Source organism: Salmo salar, chromosome ssa04 (genome assembly GCF_905237065.1).
Source record: "Salmo salar chromosome ssa04, Ssal_v3.1, whole genome shotgun sequence".
In the NCBI taxonomy this organism is placed as follows: domain Eukaryota; kingdom Metazoa; phylum Chordata; class Actinopteri; order Salmoniformes; family Salmonidae; genus Salmo; species Salmo salar.
The window spans coordinates 48,779,991-48,799,434 of record NC_059445.1 but is presented as its reverse complement, the minus strand read 5'-3'; the positions used below and the strand labels follow the sequence as shown (position 1 = coordinate 48,799,434).

At 43.3% G+C, this 19,444-nt stretch overlaps 1 protein-coding gene across 3 annotated transcripts in view; it reads right to left on the bottom strand.

Annotated features, from left to right (window-relative positions):
* The window catches only part of LOC106603307 (relaxin receptor 1), a 43,859-nt gene that overhangs the window by 6,436 nt on the left and 17,979 nt on the right, over positions 1–19,444 (bottom strand). For 2 of the 3 annotated variants that reach the window (XM_045717039.1, XM_014196821.2), the window contains exons 5-7: positions 10,511–10,582; positions 2,079–2,150; positions 80–151 (exon numbers count right to left, since the gene is read on the bottom strand). In XM_045717039.1, the coding sequence (XP_045572995.1) occupies positions 80–151; positions 2,079–2,150; positions 10,511–10,582 (216 nt within the window). Of the gene's footprint in view, positions 1–79; positions 152–346; positions 613–2,078; positions 2,151–10,510; positions 10,583–19,444 lie in introns of those variants that run through there. The other variant, XM_014196822.2, reaches the window with a different exon arrangement.

Below are 19,444 nucleotides of genomic sequence, written 5' to 3'. Positions count from 1 at the left end.
TCCCACTGAGGCACTGAAGGATTTCCTAATGAAGGTATCTTAAGGTCACTGAAAACTTCCTCCCCCCCAGCTGACTTACAGCCACTCCAGGTTCCAAAGGTCTTCAAAAATGCCGGTCTTCAACAACGTAATCCGATTCTGACTGAGAAATCTTATCACAGCAGGCCAGTTTTAAAGGGAGGGGAAAACACATCAAAAGAGATAAGGAGGTAAATGTAAAGATAAAAAGCCATATATTAATATTTGATATGGGACAACATAGAGTAAATAATTTAACAATATTGTCAAAGTGCCGATATTCAACTGCTTGCAAATGTGGAATGAGGTAAGGTAGGGTAACATCCACCTGTTCCTCATACAAATTCTATCTGAGTGTATAGGGACAGAGCACTGACACATTTTCCATGTCGTTGTTTGTTTCCCCAGCCCTACAACCTACACCAATAATCAGGAATGCAGAGGAGATACACTAACATCAAGCTGGATGTGAAAAGTAGGAGTTGATTTCCTGTCAACTATCCAAGGCTAGCTGTCAGAAAAAATGGAATACACTGAGTGTACAAACATTAGGAACACCTGCTCTTTCTATGACATAGACTGACCTGGTGAATCCAGGTGAAAGCTATGATCCCTTATTGATGTCACCTGTTAACTCAACTTTAATCAGTGTAGATGAAGGGGAGGAGACAGGTTGAAGAAGGATTTTTAAGCCTTGATATAATTGAGACATGGATTGTGTATGTGTGCCATTCAGAGGGTGAAAGGGCAAGACAAAATATTTAAGTACCTTCGAACGGGGTATGGTAGTGTCCCCCCCCACATTCTGAAATGGCCTTTTTGTCCCCCCCCCCAGTTTGATAATTGGAATGTGATACAAAACTAGGAAATGGTGTGCTTTAGGACCATGCGGACACCTCCGAGCAGTTAGGTAGGCTATTTGGAGTGTTTATCCGACTGGATAAAAAATATCAGATAAAAAAATATATATAAAGATATATATATTATGTGGTGCTGGTTATATATTATGTGGTGCTATATATATTATGTCCCCCCCCACTTCTAAAACCAACGTTGTAGTAGGTACCAGGTGCACCGGTTTGAGCATGCTGGTTGTATTTTTTTAATTTTATTTTTACCTCCCTTTTTCTCCCCAATTTCGATCTTGTCTCATCGCTGCAACTCCCCAATGGATTCGCTAGAGGCGAAAATGGAGTCATGTATCCTCCGAAACATGACCCGCCTAACTCGCTCCTTAATACCCGCCAGCTTAACCAGGAAGCCAGCCGCATCAGAGGAAACACCGTTCAACTGGTAACCGAGGCCGCCTGCAAGGCCTGCCGACCATAAGGAGTCGCTAGAGCGCGATGAGCCAAGTAATGCCCCTCTGGCCAAACCATCCCCTAACTGGGACGACTCGGGAGGCCCGCTGCTGGGTTTCTCACACTCAACAGTTTCCCGTGTGTATCAAGAATGATGCACCACCCAAAGGACATCCAGCCAACTCGACACAACTGTGGGAAGCATTGGAGTCAACATGGGAAAGCATCCCTGTGGAACGCATTCAACACCTCGTAGTCCATACCCCGACTAATTGAGGCTGTTCTGAGGGCAATAGGGGGCGGAACTCAATATTAGGACTGTTTTCCTAATGTGTTGTACACTCAGTGTATAATCTCCAGGATGCCCTGATTCATAATGACTGTCCTCTGTGTGAATCCTGAAGGAAGTGGATGAAGGGGTTTCATGTGTTCCCTTAATCACAGACCAGACGGATTTATGTCCACTAGACCTGGGCACTTCACACGTCTCAGGTTTGTATAACGGAGGACAACTACAGTATCTGAATCTGAATGTATTAAAATTTCTCAAGGAAGCGCCAGTAAAAGGGTCAGTGTATTCACTGATTGGTTTTTGATTTCAAGGAGCTAAACACACATACTACAGTACTACATTCTACATAATATTCAATAAAAAATTGCATGAAGTATGATGTATCCAGGACAACAATTTGTGGTGATGTAGGGATAAACACGTGGTACCACAGGTCAGATGGTGGCCCATAATGAATTAGGACATACAGTCTTCTTAGTGAGTAGAGTCCTGAGAATGCCTGCTTGGAGATTCTTTTGATCCTGTTGTCTTCCAGGTGTCTGTGGAATATAAATATATTGTTAAAGGTTTTAATGACAAAGGCCTGGTTTAATGAGAAAGAAAATAAGATCTCATCAATAATCTTACACCTGTTGTATTCGGCAAATGTGACAAATAATTTAATTTGATTTGTAGTCTATGAAACAAAACTACATGATGATTGTCAGAGTGAGGATAAATATATTGAGGATTATTATTATGTTAGTATAAGACAAACACAACTTTTTTAATGAACAACTTAAATGTAAAAGTACGGCTGTATCCTGCCTTTTCATAAGTATGGATGAATAGAAAAATGTACTGAATGAATACGTTTTTTCAAACTGTAATTTTATTGCTGATTTTTAATCTGATTTATGTCTACTAAACCTGGACGCTTCACACGATTTCATTTGCCTGCATTCACATTAGACATACAACTTGAAATGCATACATTTAAAGGTCCTGAATAGTCATCTTTTCCCCAAGAAAAATAGAATCTGAGTTAACTAAACATCACCCATAATATTTGTTCCTGTTTAAGAAATAGACCAGTTCAAATAACACAAAATGTAAAACAGCATATTTAGATTTTTGGTGGGTGAGTAAAAAATGGAAAAACAACTGGATGCATAAGGTAGGTTAAATATAAAATACTAGATCAACTCCAGCAGAATGGAAACACTTAACATACTCAAAACAAGGAAGCCATGCCTAAACACAGCTATATCAACACCCTTCTTGTCAATTTAACAGGTAAATTGTGAGGAGAACATTTACCACTGCATTCAGTCGGTACCCCAGAAAAAGAACCCATTCATGCTTGATCCGAAAATGTGGTCAGAGGCGCCATATGGATGGTGTGACGCAATTGCGAAGCCTCCGGCCATGCAGCGCCTTTAAGCAGGAGGACGACAAAAAAAGGTAGCAAAAACAGTACACGACAACACTTTTAAGGTGCTTACAGACAGGCCACGGCAAGGGCGGAGGTCTCATAGACTTCAATAGGGCGGCAGGGAAGTTCTGCAAGGTGGTGCTCGCTCCTGTGAGTGGCGCCAAAAGATGAAATAAGCTGAAGTCTTGAGCGGCCGCTGCGCATGATTGACCAATGAGCAAAGTTAATCTTGTTAACCAATCAAACAATGTTTTAATGACAACATTCGACCTGTCACCAACCCGGGACCGCTGGTCTCACGGTTCATTTGTCGTTTACCATGGCCCATGTGTAAGCACCTTTAAATGTGTTACTGAGTCTAGATATGATCAAATCAGGAGAAGAACAAGTGAAGGAAGCAGCATAGAGAAAATGGTTGAAGGTAGGGTGGGTTTATAGAGATGGCGAGTTCCAAAGTGTCCGAAGTTGAGGGACCGTGCAATTGGCATTCTGACTGCAGGAATGTCCACCGGAGCTGTTGACAGATAATGTAATGTTCATTTCTTTATCAAAATGTTGTTTTAGAGAATTTGGCAGTACGTCCAACCGGCCTCACTACTGCAGACCACGTATAACCATGCCAGCCCAGGACATTCACATCCGGCTTCTTCACCTGCGGGATTGGCTGAGACCAGCCACCCGGACAGGTGTTGAAACTGTGGGGGCACAACTGAACAACGTCTGCACAAACTGTCAGAAACCGTCTCAGGGACGATCATCTCCATCCTCGTCGTTCTCACCAGGGTCTTGAGCTGACTGCAGTTCGACATTGTAACCGGCTTCAGTGGGCAAATGCTCACCTTTGATAGCCACTGGGATGCTGGAGAAGTGTGCTCATCCCACGGATGAATCCAGGTTTCATGGCGTTGTGTGAGCGAACGGTTTGCTGATGTCAACGTTGTGAACAGAATGCCCCATGGTGGCGGTGGGGTTATGGTATGGGCAGCAATAAGCTTCGGACCACGAACGCAATTGCTTCAGCATGTTTCAGCATGATAATGCACAGCCAGCCCCGTGTCGCAAGGATCGTACACTATAGCTGTGGCTGCCCAAAAGGTTATGGAATCTCATTGTATTTGTGGTTTAGATATTGTTGTAATAAATGACTGTATATGGTTGGTTCAGGTTCTTGGTCACCTCCCTGACCAAGGCCCTTCTCCCCCGATTGCTCAGTTTGGCCGGGCGGCCAGCTCTAGGAAGAGTCTTGGTGGTTCCAAACTTCTTCCATTAAAGAATGATGGAGGCCACTGTGTTCTTGGGGACCTTCAATGCTGCAGACAGTTTTTGGTACCCTACCTCAGATCTGTGCCTCGACACAATCCTGTCTCGGAGCTCTTGCGCTGTCAACTTTGGGACCTTATATAGACAGGTTTGTGCCTTTCCAAATCATGTCCAATCAATTGAATTTACCACAGGTTGACTCAAATCAAGTTGTAGAAACATCTCAAGGATGGTCAATGGAAACAGGATGCACCTGAGCTCAATTTCGAGTATCATAGCAAAGGGTCTGAATACTTATGTAAATAAGGTTTTTCTGCGTCCTATTTTTAATACATTTGCAAAAATTTCTAAAAAACAGTTTTTGTCATTATGGGGTATTGATGACGCCTTTAAGCAGGAGGACGACAAAAAAGGTTGCAAGAACAGTACACCACAACACTTTTAAGGTGCTTACAGACAGGCCATGGTAAGCGGCGGAGGCTCATAGACTACACTGGGAGTAGGGCGGCAGGGCAGTTCTGCAAGGTGGTGCTCGCTCCTGTGAGTGGCACCAAAATATTAAATTAACTGAAGTCTTGAGCGGCTGCTGCACATGGTAGATGTTTTTTTTATCGTTTTTTTTATTTAATCCATTTTAGAATAAGGCTGTAAGGTAACAAAATGTGGAAAAAGGGAAGGGGTCTAAATACTTTCCAAATGCACTGTATATGCCCAAATAAAACACATAAGTAATATACATATATGTGTAACACATATAACTTTTCTGAATGGGTCCATGGGGCATAGAAGGCATAGTGTGGAATTAGGGGTAGCTACTCGGATGGTTAGCCATGGAATAAACATAAAATGGGGTGCTGGTGTGCTTCTGCACCCCTTTTAGTTCGTTGTCACAAATATCCAGCCCATGTCCAGTCCTACTCAGTGTCTCAGTGTGTGTCCCTCAACGTCATTCTGTCTCAGTTGCAGCATTCAAATCGTGGTCATCGTGTGTCTGGGAATCACAACATTAAAGACGATGAGTGATCACAGCATTTCCACAGAGCCATACACAATACAACTTCAGCATTAAGGACAGCATTTCGTTAACAGCATGGTGGTTTACACTCTCTACTGTGTGTGAATGATGGAAGAATCTTACCCCAGCTGTAGGTCCATTTGAGTGTGTGTGGCAGTGGTGGAAAATTACCCAATCGTTATACTTGAGTAAAAGTACAGATACCTTGACAGAAAATGACTCAAGTAAAAGTGAAAGTCAGCCAGTAAAATGCTTCTTGAATGAAAGTCTAAAAGTATTTGGTTTTAAATATACGTAAGTATCAAAAGTAAATTTAATTGCTCAAATTATACTTAAGTATCAAAAGTAACAATAATTTCCAATTCCATTTTTTTTTTTTTTGTATTTATTTACTGATAGCCAGGGGCACACTCTAACACTCAGAAATAATTTACAAACAAAGTATGTGTGTTTAGTGAGTCTGCCAGATCAGAGGCAATAGGGATGACCAGGGATGTTATCTTGATAAGTGCATGAATTGGACCATTTTCCTGTCGTAAGAATTCCAAATTTAATGAGTACTTTTGGGTGTCAGGGGAAATGTATGGAGTAAAAAGTACATTATTTTTTTAGGAATGTAGTGAAGTAAAAGTTGTCAAAAATATGTAAAGTAAAGTACAGTAAACACAAAAAATGTACTTAAGTAGTACTTTAAAGTATTTTTACTTAAGTACTTTACACCCCTGATGTGTGGTTACTTAGGCCTGCACATCAACCAGTACTATTTGAATGTCTTCAGAGTGAAGCATGCGTTATATAACAATACCATCTAAATGAATCCCTCCCACAATTGTACCCATAGTACAGAATAATAACTTCAAAGAATGGACAGCTCCAGATCTCAATGGCAGGAGTGTGTATAAGCTTTTGTTCCAGCCTAGCTCATACCTGATTACAAATCATAGCTTATCGCCGTGATTCGTTATGTTGATTGTGGTCAATAGATTATGTTGATCAAGTGTTAGAGCTGGGCTGAGACAAAACCCTACACACTCCTGCTCTCCAGGACTTCCTGCAATGACTGAAATAGACCAAAGAAGGAGAATAGTGTTCCAGGTAGAAACAGCTTACCTAGTTGAAAGGTCATAAGACTCAGGCAGAACCATTGGTTCTGGAAAAGAGAAGGTGCAAATAAGGTTTGTAATTTGGCATCAATAACATGACAGTAATTCTATCTCAAAAACAAAAAATACACTTAAAACTCACCATAGCAGGTAGGACTAAATAAGGTTACGTAACCTTGCCTACTAGGGCTGGGAATTGCCAGGGACCTCACAATAAAATATTATCACGATACGTAGGTGCCAATACGATATGTATTGCGATTCTATAGAGGGCTTGCAGTTGCATCACCTAGCAACCGCACCAGACACCATGTTAGAAGATCAGTCAGTCCTCCAATCGTCCACATGGCTGGCCGCGTTTTGCTATCACCGGAAACTTCGGGACGATTGCCCATATTTCATTTTTCTAAGGACCCAGAAAACAGAGACAGTGGGAGAACCTATTCAAGTAAGAAAATATATTTTGAAAATGATAGCTACAGGAACTGTGTGTGCAGGCTAAGTCAAATGAGCTGCTAACGTAATGTTCGCTAGCTAGCGAACTTTACATTCTGTATAGCTAGCCAAGTGAATTAAACATCATTAATATCATTAATTAAATATCTAGTTAACTTCATATTAGTTAGTTAGCTACCTATGTTGATGTATTTATTGTTCTAACTCTAAATGCATTTGTAGCTAAGTAGCTAGCTAGCTAACAGCCATGTAAGAAGGTGAAAAGATTAGCCAGAAGTTCCAGCTGTCAGAGAGAGTAGGTTACTCTGGATAGGGCAAGTACCTTTGTGGGAGGACATTATGAAGTTCCAGTCCCTAGCAAGAAAAACTGAGGACAGAGAGATACAGTGCATTCGGAAAGTATTCAGACCCCTTCATCTACATTTTGTTACGTTACGGGGGGCACAAGTGATGGGTGCACACAAATTATGTATACCGTATACAAATCATTGGTGCCCACCAGTGGAGGCTGCTGAGGGGAGGACGGCTCATAATAATGGCTGGAACAGAACAAATGGAATGGCATCAAGAACATGGAAATCATGTGTTTGGTGTATTTGATACCATTCCACTAATTCTGCTCCAGCCATTACCACGAGCCCGTCATCCCCAATGAAGGTGCCACCAACCTCCTGTGGTGAACACACATGCAACAGCCGGCGAACAGACAATCTGACAACACTCTGAATTTTCAAACAACGCGGAGCGCACTCACACTGGTGGCAATGCACCCTAAAAGCCAATTTATGCTTGATCTGGAAATGTGGTCCGGCTAAAAGCCAATTTATGCTTGCTTTGCAAATGTGATTCGAAAGCTCAGTTTGGAGGATTTGAGCAATTGCGGAGGCCCTGGAGTCTTGCGAAGGCCAAATCGAGCTACATACCGCATCGCTGTGCGCCGCCCAAATTTTGTAATTATACAGAGTTATATGGAGCCCTCCGCATTGACATAATTGATTGACGGTAGGTGGGGGGGAGGGGGGGGGTTCTGTATAAACACTAACTCACTTCCTTGACAGCTTCCTTCACAACAGCTCTGCTCTGCTCCGTGAAGTGCAAGAAGGTTGAATGCTCTGACTTTTGCAGGCCGCATCACAGTAAATGCTGTATGGCCGCTGGAGACAACAGATTGACCATGCAGAGCCTTTCAGTATAGAAAGTGTGAGGCAATTTCTGAACCTTCCGAAGGCTTGAGAATGCCAAATCGAGCTCAGTACCGCATCGCTGTGCGCCTCCCACATTTTGTAACAATGTGCTGTCATGCCTGCTCCTGCTCTCCCTCTCTGGCACTCGAGGGCGCCAGACTGCCTTTCATTACGTGCACATGGCCCCTTCGTTACGCACACCTGCGCCTCATTGGACCCACCTGAACCTGAACGCTGTTCCTGTCCTGTTTTATGTCCGTTATTCATTAAATGGTCTCCCTGTACCTGTTTCCTGTCTCCAGCGTTGATCCTCACAGATATGTACGTATGGTCACTGTAGGGACAACGTCGTCGATGCACTTATTAATGAAGCCGGTGACTGATGTCGTAAACTCCTCCATGACATCGGATGAATCCCGAAACAGTCTGTGCTAGCGAAACAATCCTGTTTTTAGCATCCGCTTCATCGGACCACTTCCATATTGACGCATCATAGGTACTTACTGTTTGAGTTTTTGCTTGTAAGCAGGAATCAGGAGGATAGTTATGGTCAGATTTGTGGAGGGCGGGGAAGAGCTTTGTTAGCATCTCTGTGTGTGGACTGAAGGTGATCTAGAGTTTTTATCCCTCTAGTTGCACAGGTGACATGCTGGTAGAAATAAGGAAAAACGGATTTCAGTTTTCCTGCATTAAAATCAATCTGTCCACTAGGAACCCTGCCTCTGGATGAGCATTTTAGTCTTTGCTTATGGCCCTATACAGCTCGTTGAGTGCAGGCTTATTGCCAACATCGGTTTGTGGTGGTAAATAGACAGCTACAAAAATACAGATGAAAATTCTCTTGGTAAATAGTATGGTCTACTGCCGTCAAACTCAGCTCTGGACATTGAAGCCAGTTCCACTGCATTTTTCATTGTTCCCCTCTAATCAGGGACTAACCAGGTGTGTGAAATTCATTATCAGGTAGAACAGAAAACCAGCAGGCTCCAGACCTCGTAGGGCAAGAGTTGAGTACCGCTGGTCTATAGCTTATCATGAGGTATTATTCTAACTCAGGCAAACAGAACCTCGAGACTTTCTTAATATTAGAAGTCGCACACCAGATGCACACCCTGGTCTAACCAGACTCTGCCATTCTGTCCTGCCGATGCATAGAAAAAACAGCTAGATGTATATTATCCATGTCTTTGTTCAGCCATGACACAACTCCGATGTAAAGTGTTTTTTTCTCCAAGTTGCCAGAATGTCACGTGTCCTATTTGTATCAGTACACTCATAACAACCTAATCCTTACGAAACTTCTATTCGATCAAACAAGCCACATGTAGAAAATAAGCCTTTCCATTTTTTGTTAACCAAATTGGACACTCATTGAACGCCATACAAAAACCCCTCGCTTGCTGAGCGACAAAAACGAAGAAAACAGGTTTGGAGAAAACAGATTTTGGACCCAGTTATCCCTCTCGCTTTGTCTCATCCTCTCTGTTGAAAGTCAATGCTGCCACCAGGAGGTGCCTCACCTCCACTGGACCTGAAGGTTTCTTACAACTTTGACAGTGCTCTGTCATTGAGATCAGGACAACAACATTAACCCTATCAGTCCATAGATTCCAGCAAAAATGTACTTTTATTTATCTGATTTTGCTATTAGGATTGCTATTTTAGATATGCTCCCAATAGCTATAATGATTAGCTAGCTAGCTAGCTAGATAGATGGATAGATAGCTAACTACATAGCTAGATATTTTCATTAGGTATCTGTTTCTGTGATATGTCATGATTCCTAGAAATAGTAGCTAAGCCTGCTGGCTGTTGATTGCAGTAAGTAATGTTGACTAAGCCTGAAGCCTAACCCTTATGTTGATAACTAGCTAGCCTCTCAGCCAAGCTTTTTGACTTGAAGGTAACTGTCAATGATGTTATGTACTATTAATGCACGCATAGGTCATGGGCTCAGTAAATTCAGGAATTACATAACTTTCCTGCCAGTGATGCAACAATGCCAATATGGTGATTTAGAGTTACAGTTAGCTGATGTTCTAAAGCCTAGTGTTTCCATTCCCCTTTAACCATGCCCCTCTGCAAACAGGTCTTCTGCAATGATTATTACAAGGCGGTTCTTATTTAAGAGAAGAAGACGTTACCATTTGTCTATTAAAATGACTGGCTAAATGTGATGTTGCATACATCCCCAATAATCTGGCTTCCTGAATTCAAGTTTTTGATGAACCAAACTTTATCAATGTACAAGCAACAGTCATTTTTCATGCTTTGGTCATCCTACTTTACTTTGATCTGGTTCCTTCCATATATCATCCGATTTGAAGAAAATGATGGTTTTGACTATTCAGGTCCTTTAAACAGATTGAACACAAACTTAACAATTAAATAAATACTTGTCACTTTACAATGTAGAGTTAAGTGCAGAGAAAGAAGGAAAGGTCAAAAAGAGGGGGGTCACACTTACAGTCTCTCAAGGTGTTTGTAGCGGATGAACTGGTCTGGTTGGAGAGCTGTGATCTGGTTGCTGTTCAGCTCACTGAAGGTAAAGATAGCTGCTAGTTTGACTGTGCATAAACCACGTTTCCATCCACAGTTTTTATGCGAGTAAATTCATACCGTATTAAAAAACGAATCATGACAGCTGTGTTGGAAACAGGACGATTCCAGCATAGAGAAACCTGTCATTAGGATCTGGCTCTGTGGAGCATTCGGAGATGAGGCCTACTCCAAACTATTCAATCAAATTCTACACTGCTCAAAAAAATAAAGGGAACACTTAAACAACACAATGTAACTCCAAGTCAATCACACTTTTGTGAAATCAAACTGTCCACTTAGGAAGCAACACTGATTGACAATACATTTCACATGCTGTTGTGCAAATGGAATAGACAACAGGTGGAAATGATAGGCAATTAGCAAGACACCCCCAATGAAGGAGTGGTTCTGCAGGTGGGGACCAAAGACCACTTCTCAGTTCCTATGCTTCCTGGCTGATGTTTTGGTCACTTTTGAATGCTGGCGGTGCTTTCACTCTAGTGGTAGCATGAGACGGAGTCTACAACACAACACAAGTGGCTCAGGTAGTGCAGCTCATCCAGGATGGCACATCAATGCGAGCTGTGGCAAGAAGGTTTGCTGTGTCTGTCAGCGTAGTGTCCAGAGCATGGAGGCGCTACCAGGAGACAGGCCAGTACATCAGGAGACGTGGATTCCTATGCTTCCTGGCTGATGTTTTGGTCACTTTTGAATGCTGGCGGTGCTTTCACTCTAGTGGTAGCATGAGACGGAGTCTACAACCCACACAAGTGGCTCAGGTAGTGCAGCTCATCCAGGATGGCACATCAATGCGAGCTGTGGCAAGAAGGTTTGCTGTGTCTGTCAGCGTAGTGTCCAGAGCATGGAGGCGCTACCAGGAGACAGGCCAGTACATCAGGAGACGTGGAGGAGGCCGTAGGAGGGCAACAACCCAGCAGCAGGACCGCTACCTCCGCCTTTGTGCAAGGAGGAGCAGGAAAAGCACTACCAGAGCCCTGCAAAATGACCTCCAGCAGGCCACAAATGTGCATGTGTCTGCTCAAACAGTCAGAAACAGACTCCATGAGGGTGGTATGAGGGCCCGACGTCCACAGGTGGGGGTTGTGCTTACAGCCCAACACCGTGCAGGACGTTTGGCATTTGCCAGAGAACACCAAGATTGGCAAATTCGCCACTGGCGCCCTGTGCTCTTCACAGATGAAAGCAGGTTCACACTGAGCACGTGACAGACGTGACAGAGTCTGGAGATGCCGTGGAGAACGTTCTGCTGCCTGCAACATCCTCCAGCATGACCGGTTTGGCGGTGGGTCAGTCATGGTGTGGGGTGGCATTTCTTTGGGGGGCCGCACAGCCCTCCATGTGCTCGCCAGAGGTAGCCTGACTGCCATTAGGTACCGAGATGAGATCCTCAGACCCCTTGTGAGACCATATGCTGGTGCGGTTGGCCATGGGTTCCTCCTAATGCAAGACAATGCTAGACCTCATGTGGCTGGAGTGTGTCAGCAGTTCCTGCAAGAGGAAGGCATTGATGCTATGGACTGGCCCGCCCGTTCCCCAGACCTGAATCCAATTGAGCACATCTGGGACATCATGTCTCGCTCCATCCACCAACGCCACGTTGCACCACAGACTGTCCAGGAGTTGGCGGATGCTTTAGTCCAGGTCTGGGAGGAGATCCCTCAGGAGACCATCCGCCACCTCATCAGGAGCATGCCCAGGTGTTGTAGGGAGGTCATACAGGCACGTGGAAGCCACACACACCACTGAGCCTAATTTTGACTTGTTTTAAGGACATTACATCAAAGTTGGATCAGCCTGTAGTGTGGTTTTCCACTTTAATTTTCAGTGTGACTCCAAATCCAGACCTCCATGAGTTGATAAATTGGATTTCCATTGATTATTTATGTGTGATTTTGTTGTCAGCACATTCACCTATGTAAAAAAAAAGTATTTAATAAGATTATTTCTTTCATTCAGATCTAGGATGTGTTGTTTAAGTGTTCCCTTTATTTTTTTGAGCAGTATATATTGCATGTTATCATTCGGTTACAGTGCATTTGGAAAGTATTCAGACCCCTTGACTTTTTCCACATTTTGTTACGTTACAGCCTTATTTTAAAATGTATTAAATAAAAAATCCTCATCGATCTACACACAAAACCCTATAATGACAAAGCAAAAACAGTTTTTTAGAAATTTTTGCAAATGTGTTACAAATAGAAAACAGAAATAACTTATTTACATAAGTATTCAGACCCTTTGCTATGAGACTCGAAATTGAGCTCAGGTGCATCCTGTTTCCATTGACCATCCTTGAGATGTTTTTAGAACTTGATTGGAGTCTACCTGTGGTAAATTCAATTGATTGGACATGATTTGAAAGGCACACACCTGTCTATATAAGGTCCCACAGTTGACAGTGCATGTCAGAGCAAAAACCAAGCCATTGGTTCGAATGAATTGTCCGCAGAGATCTGAGACAGGATTGTGTCGAGGCACAGATCTGGGGAAGGGTACCAAAAAATGTCTGCAGCATTGATGGTCGCCAAGAACACAGTGGCCTCAATCATTCTTAAATGGAAGAAGTTTGGAACCACCAAGACTCTTTCAAGAGCTGGCCGCCCCGCCAAACTGACTAATCGGGGGAGAAGGGCCATTGTCAGGGTGGTGACCAAGAAGCCGATGGTCACGCTGACAGAGCACTAGAGTTTCTCTGTACAGTAGAGATGGGATAACCTTCCAGAAGGACAACCATCTCTGCAGCACTCCACAAATCAGGCCTTTATGTTAGAGTGGCCAGACTGAAGCCACTCATCAGTAAAAGGCACATGACAGTCCGCTTGGAGTTTGCCCAAAGGCACCTTTAGACTCTCAGACCATGAGAAACAAGATTCTCTGGTCTGATGAAACCAAGATTGAACTCTTTGGCCTGAATGACAAGCATCACGTCTGGAGGAAACCTGGCACCATCCCTACGGTGAAGCATGGTTGTGGGAGCATCATGCTGTGGGAATGTTTTTCAGCGGCAGGGACTGGGAGACTAGTCAGCATCGAGGGAAAGATGAACGGAGAAAAGTACAGAGAGATCCTTGATGAAAACCTGCTCCAGAGCACTCAGGACCTCAGACTGGGGCGAAGGTTCACCTTCCAACAGGACAACGACCCTAAGCACTGTCATGACAGGCCTGTTCGGGTCAGGTTACCGTGGACCACACTCCTACAAGAGACATTTGTCACACATTTGCCAGAGGGGGAGAGATCGAGAGGTATGGAGGTGTTTTTTTTTATGACACCTCCTGCCCATTGTAAATCTTAAGGCAGCAGACTAAATCCCTTTGTCCTCTCAGTATGGAGGAATGAGGTCTATGATGGGCCTATGTAGAACCTACCTCAGAACAGTAACATGCAATAAATGGACTTTGGGACAATATGTTTTGCCAGCGAAAATGGTAGTATGAATGAAAACGAATGTTGTTTTCCTTATGTTATTAAAAGTTAAATGATGACGTTATAACGAAAACATTGTAACGTGAAGAGTTTTCCCAATATGTACCTGATGTTTGCATAATGTACGTTGTGTGGAAAATGTCCAGATCAAAGAGAATGTTTTTGTAAAGATGAAATGTGAAGTTAGTTGTCTAAATTGGATCTGAGTAAAATCCAGACTTTGCCTCGTAACTAGTTATGCCCAGAGAACTTGCCCTCAAGATGGAAACGCCCATTTCTGACCCGAGGGTATAAAACATGTGAGTTAAAAATTAACATTATGACCACGAGCTGCAGCCAAGGTCTGATTAGTTGTAACGCCAAAACGCAACATGAGGTTGAAGAAGACAAAGGAACCTTTTAATAATCTGCTACGGATGAGTAGTTGTGTCTAAGAGGGTGAATTCAAGCAGCACCACCCGGTTATTCTCTCCAAGGAATCGTGTATCTACACTGCTTCCATTCCCACGCTGGAACCACCTATATGGCTGATTAGCCATCCTCAGAAGACCCCTCTTTTGGAACAAGGACGAGGAAACAGACCACTAAGAGAAAGGGCACTGACACCGTGTGGACAATCAGAGAGTTACAATCAGTAACAACAGAAGTGTTGCCATCAGAGGAGAAGTCGGAACACGGTCCATGAAGCGATACCCCATCGGAGACCTTCAACACGTAATTACATCATTATATTCTGACCCATAAGAGCAGCAGTTCGGGGCAAGGATAGGGCTAAACTAAGCATAGTTTACAAATGTACCCAAGTGTGCTTTTCTCTCGTGCACTCTCTCTTTCTCTCACTTTTGAAATCCCCATTTTGTGTAACACATGTAATATTGTGTTGGCCCGCTAGGTACCTGTTTCATTGTACAAAATTCTAATCAATAGCCCAGACTGTGTGTATGTGTATCTTATATTAAAATTTTTGCTTGTTAGTAAATAAATAATCAACTCAATTGGTGTGGTACGGACTTATTTAGTGGGACTCGGGTTTGTGCAGATTCCCGGATAATGCGATGTTCAGAATGAGACTGTAGAGGAAATGAATTAATTAGCGACTGTTGTGAAATCGATATTCAGATATTCTTTGAGTTCATTTGGGAAATAGAAACTCAATAAAGCCAAACTTTCCCGTGGTGCCCCAGGTTACTGAGTTAATAATTACCTGATTAATTTAATAAAGTAATTTTAAACAGTTAATCATTAGATGAACAGCAGTCGTCACATTAATCAATCCAATGTCATGACATATATGGCGCCCCCTGTGAGGAGTCTAAGATAAAACTAGGCTGCACTTTTGGGTTAATTTCATATTAATTGTGTAGCAAGATACATATATAACAATAATAGCTATAGGCAGGATTAATGTTGAGAGGTGCGTGTGTGTGTGGTTTTCATTTTCACCCAGATACTTGTAGGGAGAGAACCACCCGTGTTGTATTTTTGACGAAGGTCAGTGTGTGTTGTATTTTTATGCCATTTTTCTTGTAAAAAAGCGATAATATTCCGACCGGGAATCTGCGTTTAGGTAAACAGACGAAAGAAAATAAAGCATGGGGTCGACTCGGGCACGCGCCTAAGCCCATAGTACTCTGATCGGCCACTTGCCAAACGCGATAATGTGTTTCAGCCAGAGGCTGCCTCGATATCATTCCGCTTTTTCCCGGGCTCTGAGAGCCTATGGGAGCCGTAGGAAGTGTCACATTATAGCAAAGATCCTCAGTCTTCAATAAAAAGAGCCAAGATGAACAACAACTTGTCAGACAGGCCACTTCCTGCATGGAATCTTCTCAGGTTTTGGCCTGCCATATGAGTTCTGTTATACTCACAGACACCATTCAAACAGTTTTAGAAACTTTAGGGTGTTTTCTATCCAAAGCCAATAATTATATGCATATTCTAGTTACTGGGCAGGAGTAGTAACCAGATTAAATCGGGTACGTTTTTTATCCGGCCGTGTCAATACTGCCCCCTAGCCCTAACAGGTTAACGAGAGTCTTGTCTTTAAAATGGTGTAAAATAGTCATGTGTTTGAGAAATTGAAGTAATAGCATTTCTAAGGTATTTGAATATCGCGCCACGGGATTCCACTGGCTGTTGAGTAGGTGGGACGCAAGCGTCCCACCTAGCCCATAGAGGTTAATACATAAGTTAAAATTGCCATATTACCTTTTCAGGTCATTTATTGGGATAGTACACAAACGGATATGTTCCAACCAATGAGACATTGTTAAACTTTTCCACATTAACTTAGATACAGCAACACTTTCAGGTTAATTCAAGTTTAATTCCCAAACTGCCTATACAGGTTTAATTTATCATAAAAATGTATTAAATCAATGAAATCTGCTTTTGCAAGTTCATTAATAGCCCAACTTCCACATTACTGTCCCAGTCTTGATGAATCATTGATGTTTATAAACTGATTTAAATTGTGTTTGCAGCTTCCAACTCAAAACCCCAATTTTACATAAATTGAAATAACTGATAATCATAATAATGAGCAAGCTATCAGATGGGTTTCCACCCATTCCCCTTCTAATAAGTGAACCTTCACCCCCGGAAAGATTGATCGCTGACCTCAGCAGCAATGGAAATACAAACTATGCCGAGGGGCTAAAAACGCTAGATTTCGATGCCATAAGCGAAAAAAATGCAGACATTGCAACAGATGCTCTCCAAATAGACCATCTGGGGCAGGCCTTGTGAAGGTTCTCTCCAGTTTAGCCCTCAACTATGCTCACCAGCAGAAATGGACAGTGGTCCAATACCTCAGTGCCCAGCAGAGGCACGAGCAGGAAGCTATGGAGTTCAAGGGACAGCTAGAGAAAATCAGAAAATTGGCGTTGAAAGCCGAAAAAGACAAACTACTGCTAGCCGAGGAACTGTGTGTGAGAACAGATCAATTGGAAGATCTGACTAACACTTATGACAAAGAACGCAAACAAACTCTTGACCAAGTCCGTATTCTAAAGGAACAACTTGTTTTAGCCAAAACGAAATACAATGAAGTCCACGCAAAACTAGATGAATCTGACGAGTTAGCGAAAAACAGGGGCGAGCAACTTGATGCCCTGCAAACTGTTTTGAATGAAACCACTCAAAGCAATAATGTTCTATTCCAAAAGCTGCAGACCAAATACGATCAGCTAATGAACACAATGACCAAGTTGGATGACAAAACAGCATAACTCCTTGAAGTCGCTGATTTAATGAAGGATGAGAAAGACAGGTGAGAAAATTGGAAAACCTGACCTCTAAGCAAAAGGAGGACACCTCAGCACTGGATCTCTCACTCCACACTCGAGACCTCTCCCTGCAAACCATGACAGATAAGTATGAGGCTGAGCAGAGCAAGTGCGACACCTACGTGTCTAAAATAAACACCCTCAACTCCCAGGTGGACTCTGTGATGCAGCAGGATACCACCCTTAGGTATCATCTGGAGGAACTCCAGAACAGTCACACTCTATCCCGGGACAACCGAATCAAGCAAACTAGCTCACATCCGGAGCTCAGGGAATGAGGGAATGTCGACGAAAGGAGATTTCAGCCTTTCTTTCTTGGCCATTCGGCCCACAGTGACATGACGCCTCCTCGCCAACACAACCACAGCTTGACTTTTCCTTTTGGCCTTTCGGCCCACAATTCCCCATGCAGATGCTCCCCGTGCACTTGGCAGGGATCATCTTGACAAAATCATCAAAAACTTCTGCCTCTTTGACCCTGTTCAAGGAAAGCCAAATGACACTGAGACATTCTTAGTAGACATTGAGGACACCTTGAATGGCTACCCAAACGCTACGAATGCTGACAGGCTCTACCTGTTGAAGCGAACGTCCAACAGATACGTGACAAGGTTCATCCGTCTACAAGAGCAACACGTGCAAAAGGACTATGCTAAACTTGCTACGGTTTTGAAAATAGAATTCAGTGGTTCTTCGACTCGCAAACCCGACAGCTCGTTGGCTAACAATATCAAAAAAGCTTGAAATGAACACCCACAAGCCTACTTTCATAGGCTTCGTTCAGCTTACATTGTTATGCTCACTGAAACAGGAATGGAAGACCTATTACCATTCAAACAACTGTTTCTGTCAATCATGTCTCCCAACTTCATCAACTACTTGGGCCCTACTGCCCACATTGGTTTGCCGATCTCGACACTCCGAGAGCTTGCAAGCACCGCTTTTGAAGCATCAAAAGGAAGCAGGACTAAGAGCCCGGACAGCTTGAATTTCGAGCTTGGGCAGGAACCATCACTCCAATTGGAAGCTGCGGCATCAGGGACAGGTGCGGTAAAAGATGACACACAAAGGGGGCGGCTACCAAGTAACCACCACACCGATAACCACCTCAGTAACAATAGCTATGATGAACGTCCCCAACCTAACAGGTCCTGTAGAGATCGACCTGGCCGCTACGTCCCTGCACCTAACCCTCACAAAGGTTCAGGACACAAGGGTAACAAGTGTAACAAGGGCAACAAAGTGTTCAACAATGATCTAAACTCTAACCGAAATGATATAGAAGCTCTGATAAGAGATGTACTGCAACGGAAGAAATTTGAGAAAGAGGACAAGGTTAAGTCACCATGACTAGGTGTAAAATTGTTGGAGACCAAGTCCACCGAAATTCACACAATTCGTAAGGACGTCAACATTCCCATTACCCCCGCCCTCACTCAAATCCCTGTCCAGGGACTGCTCATTCTATACACAAGCCCGCAGGTTTGTCTACAGACTTTGATATGGATGTGGAGACGCACAAGGTAAGCAGCGTTTCAACAGATGATTGCCCTCCCATTCTGATAGAGGACCCACTGGGTCATGAAGGTGGGTTATCTGTTTTGAAAATCGACACAGATAACAAACCACTCCATTCTTCCAATCCACTCCACTTTGTTAGGGATATGGTGAGAAAAAACAACTCGAACAGGCCATACCTTAGAGTAGTCTTGGAGGACTGTTTGACCTGTGGTGCTCTGATGGGTTTGACTATTTCCCTCATATCTGAAACTTTGCTGGATTAACTAAAAAGGGCAGTGGACCCAGCAAAAAGTTGGTTGAAAACGAAACGTTGAGACACGAATCTTCGAAGTTTCACTCAAGCTACCTCGCCCCTAACCAGGCGTCTCCTACTTTAACTTCGAAAGCATGTCACTGATCCACCCTGTGTACGTGGCTAGCATTGACACCAAAAGGATGCTGATTGGGAAAGATTTAGTTGACCATTTGGTACCCCAAACAGCTTCACCGCATTCTTCCAAGGCTACATGCAATACATTGAGCAACTACGTGGGTTCGATGTCAGCAACTGACGCAACCCCGGTGAACTTGGTCATGAGTCCGCTATTGGTGGCAAATGACAAGGT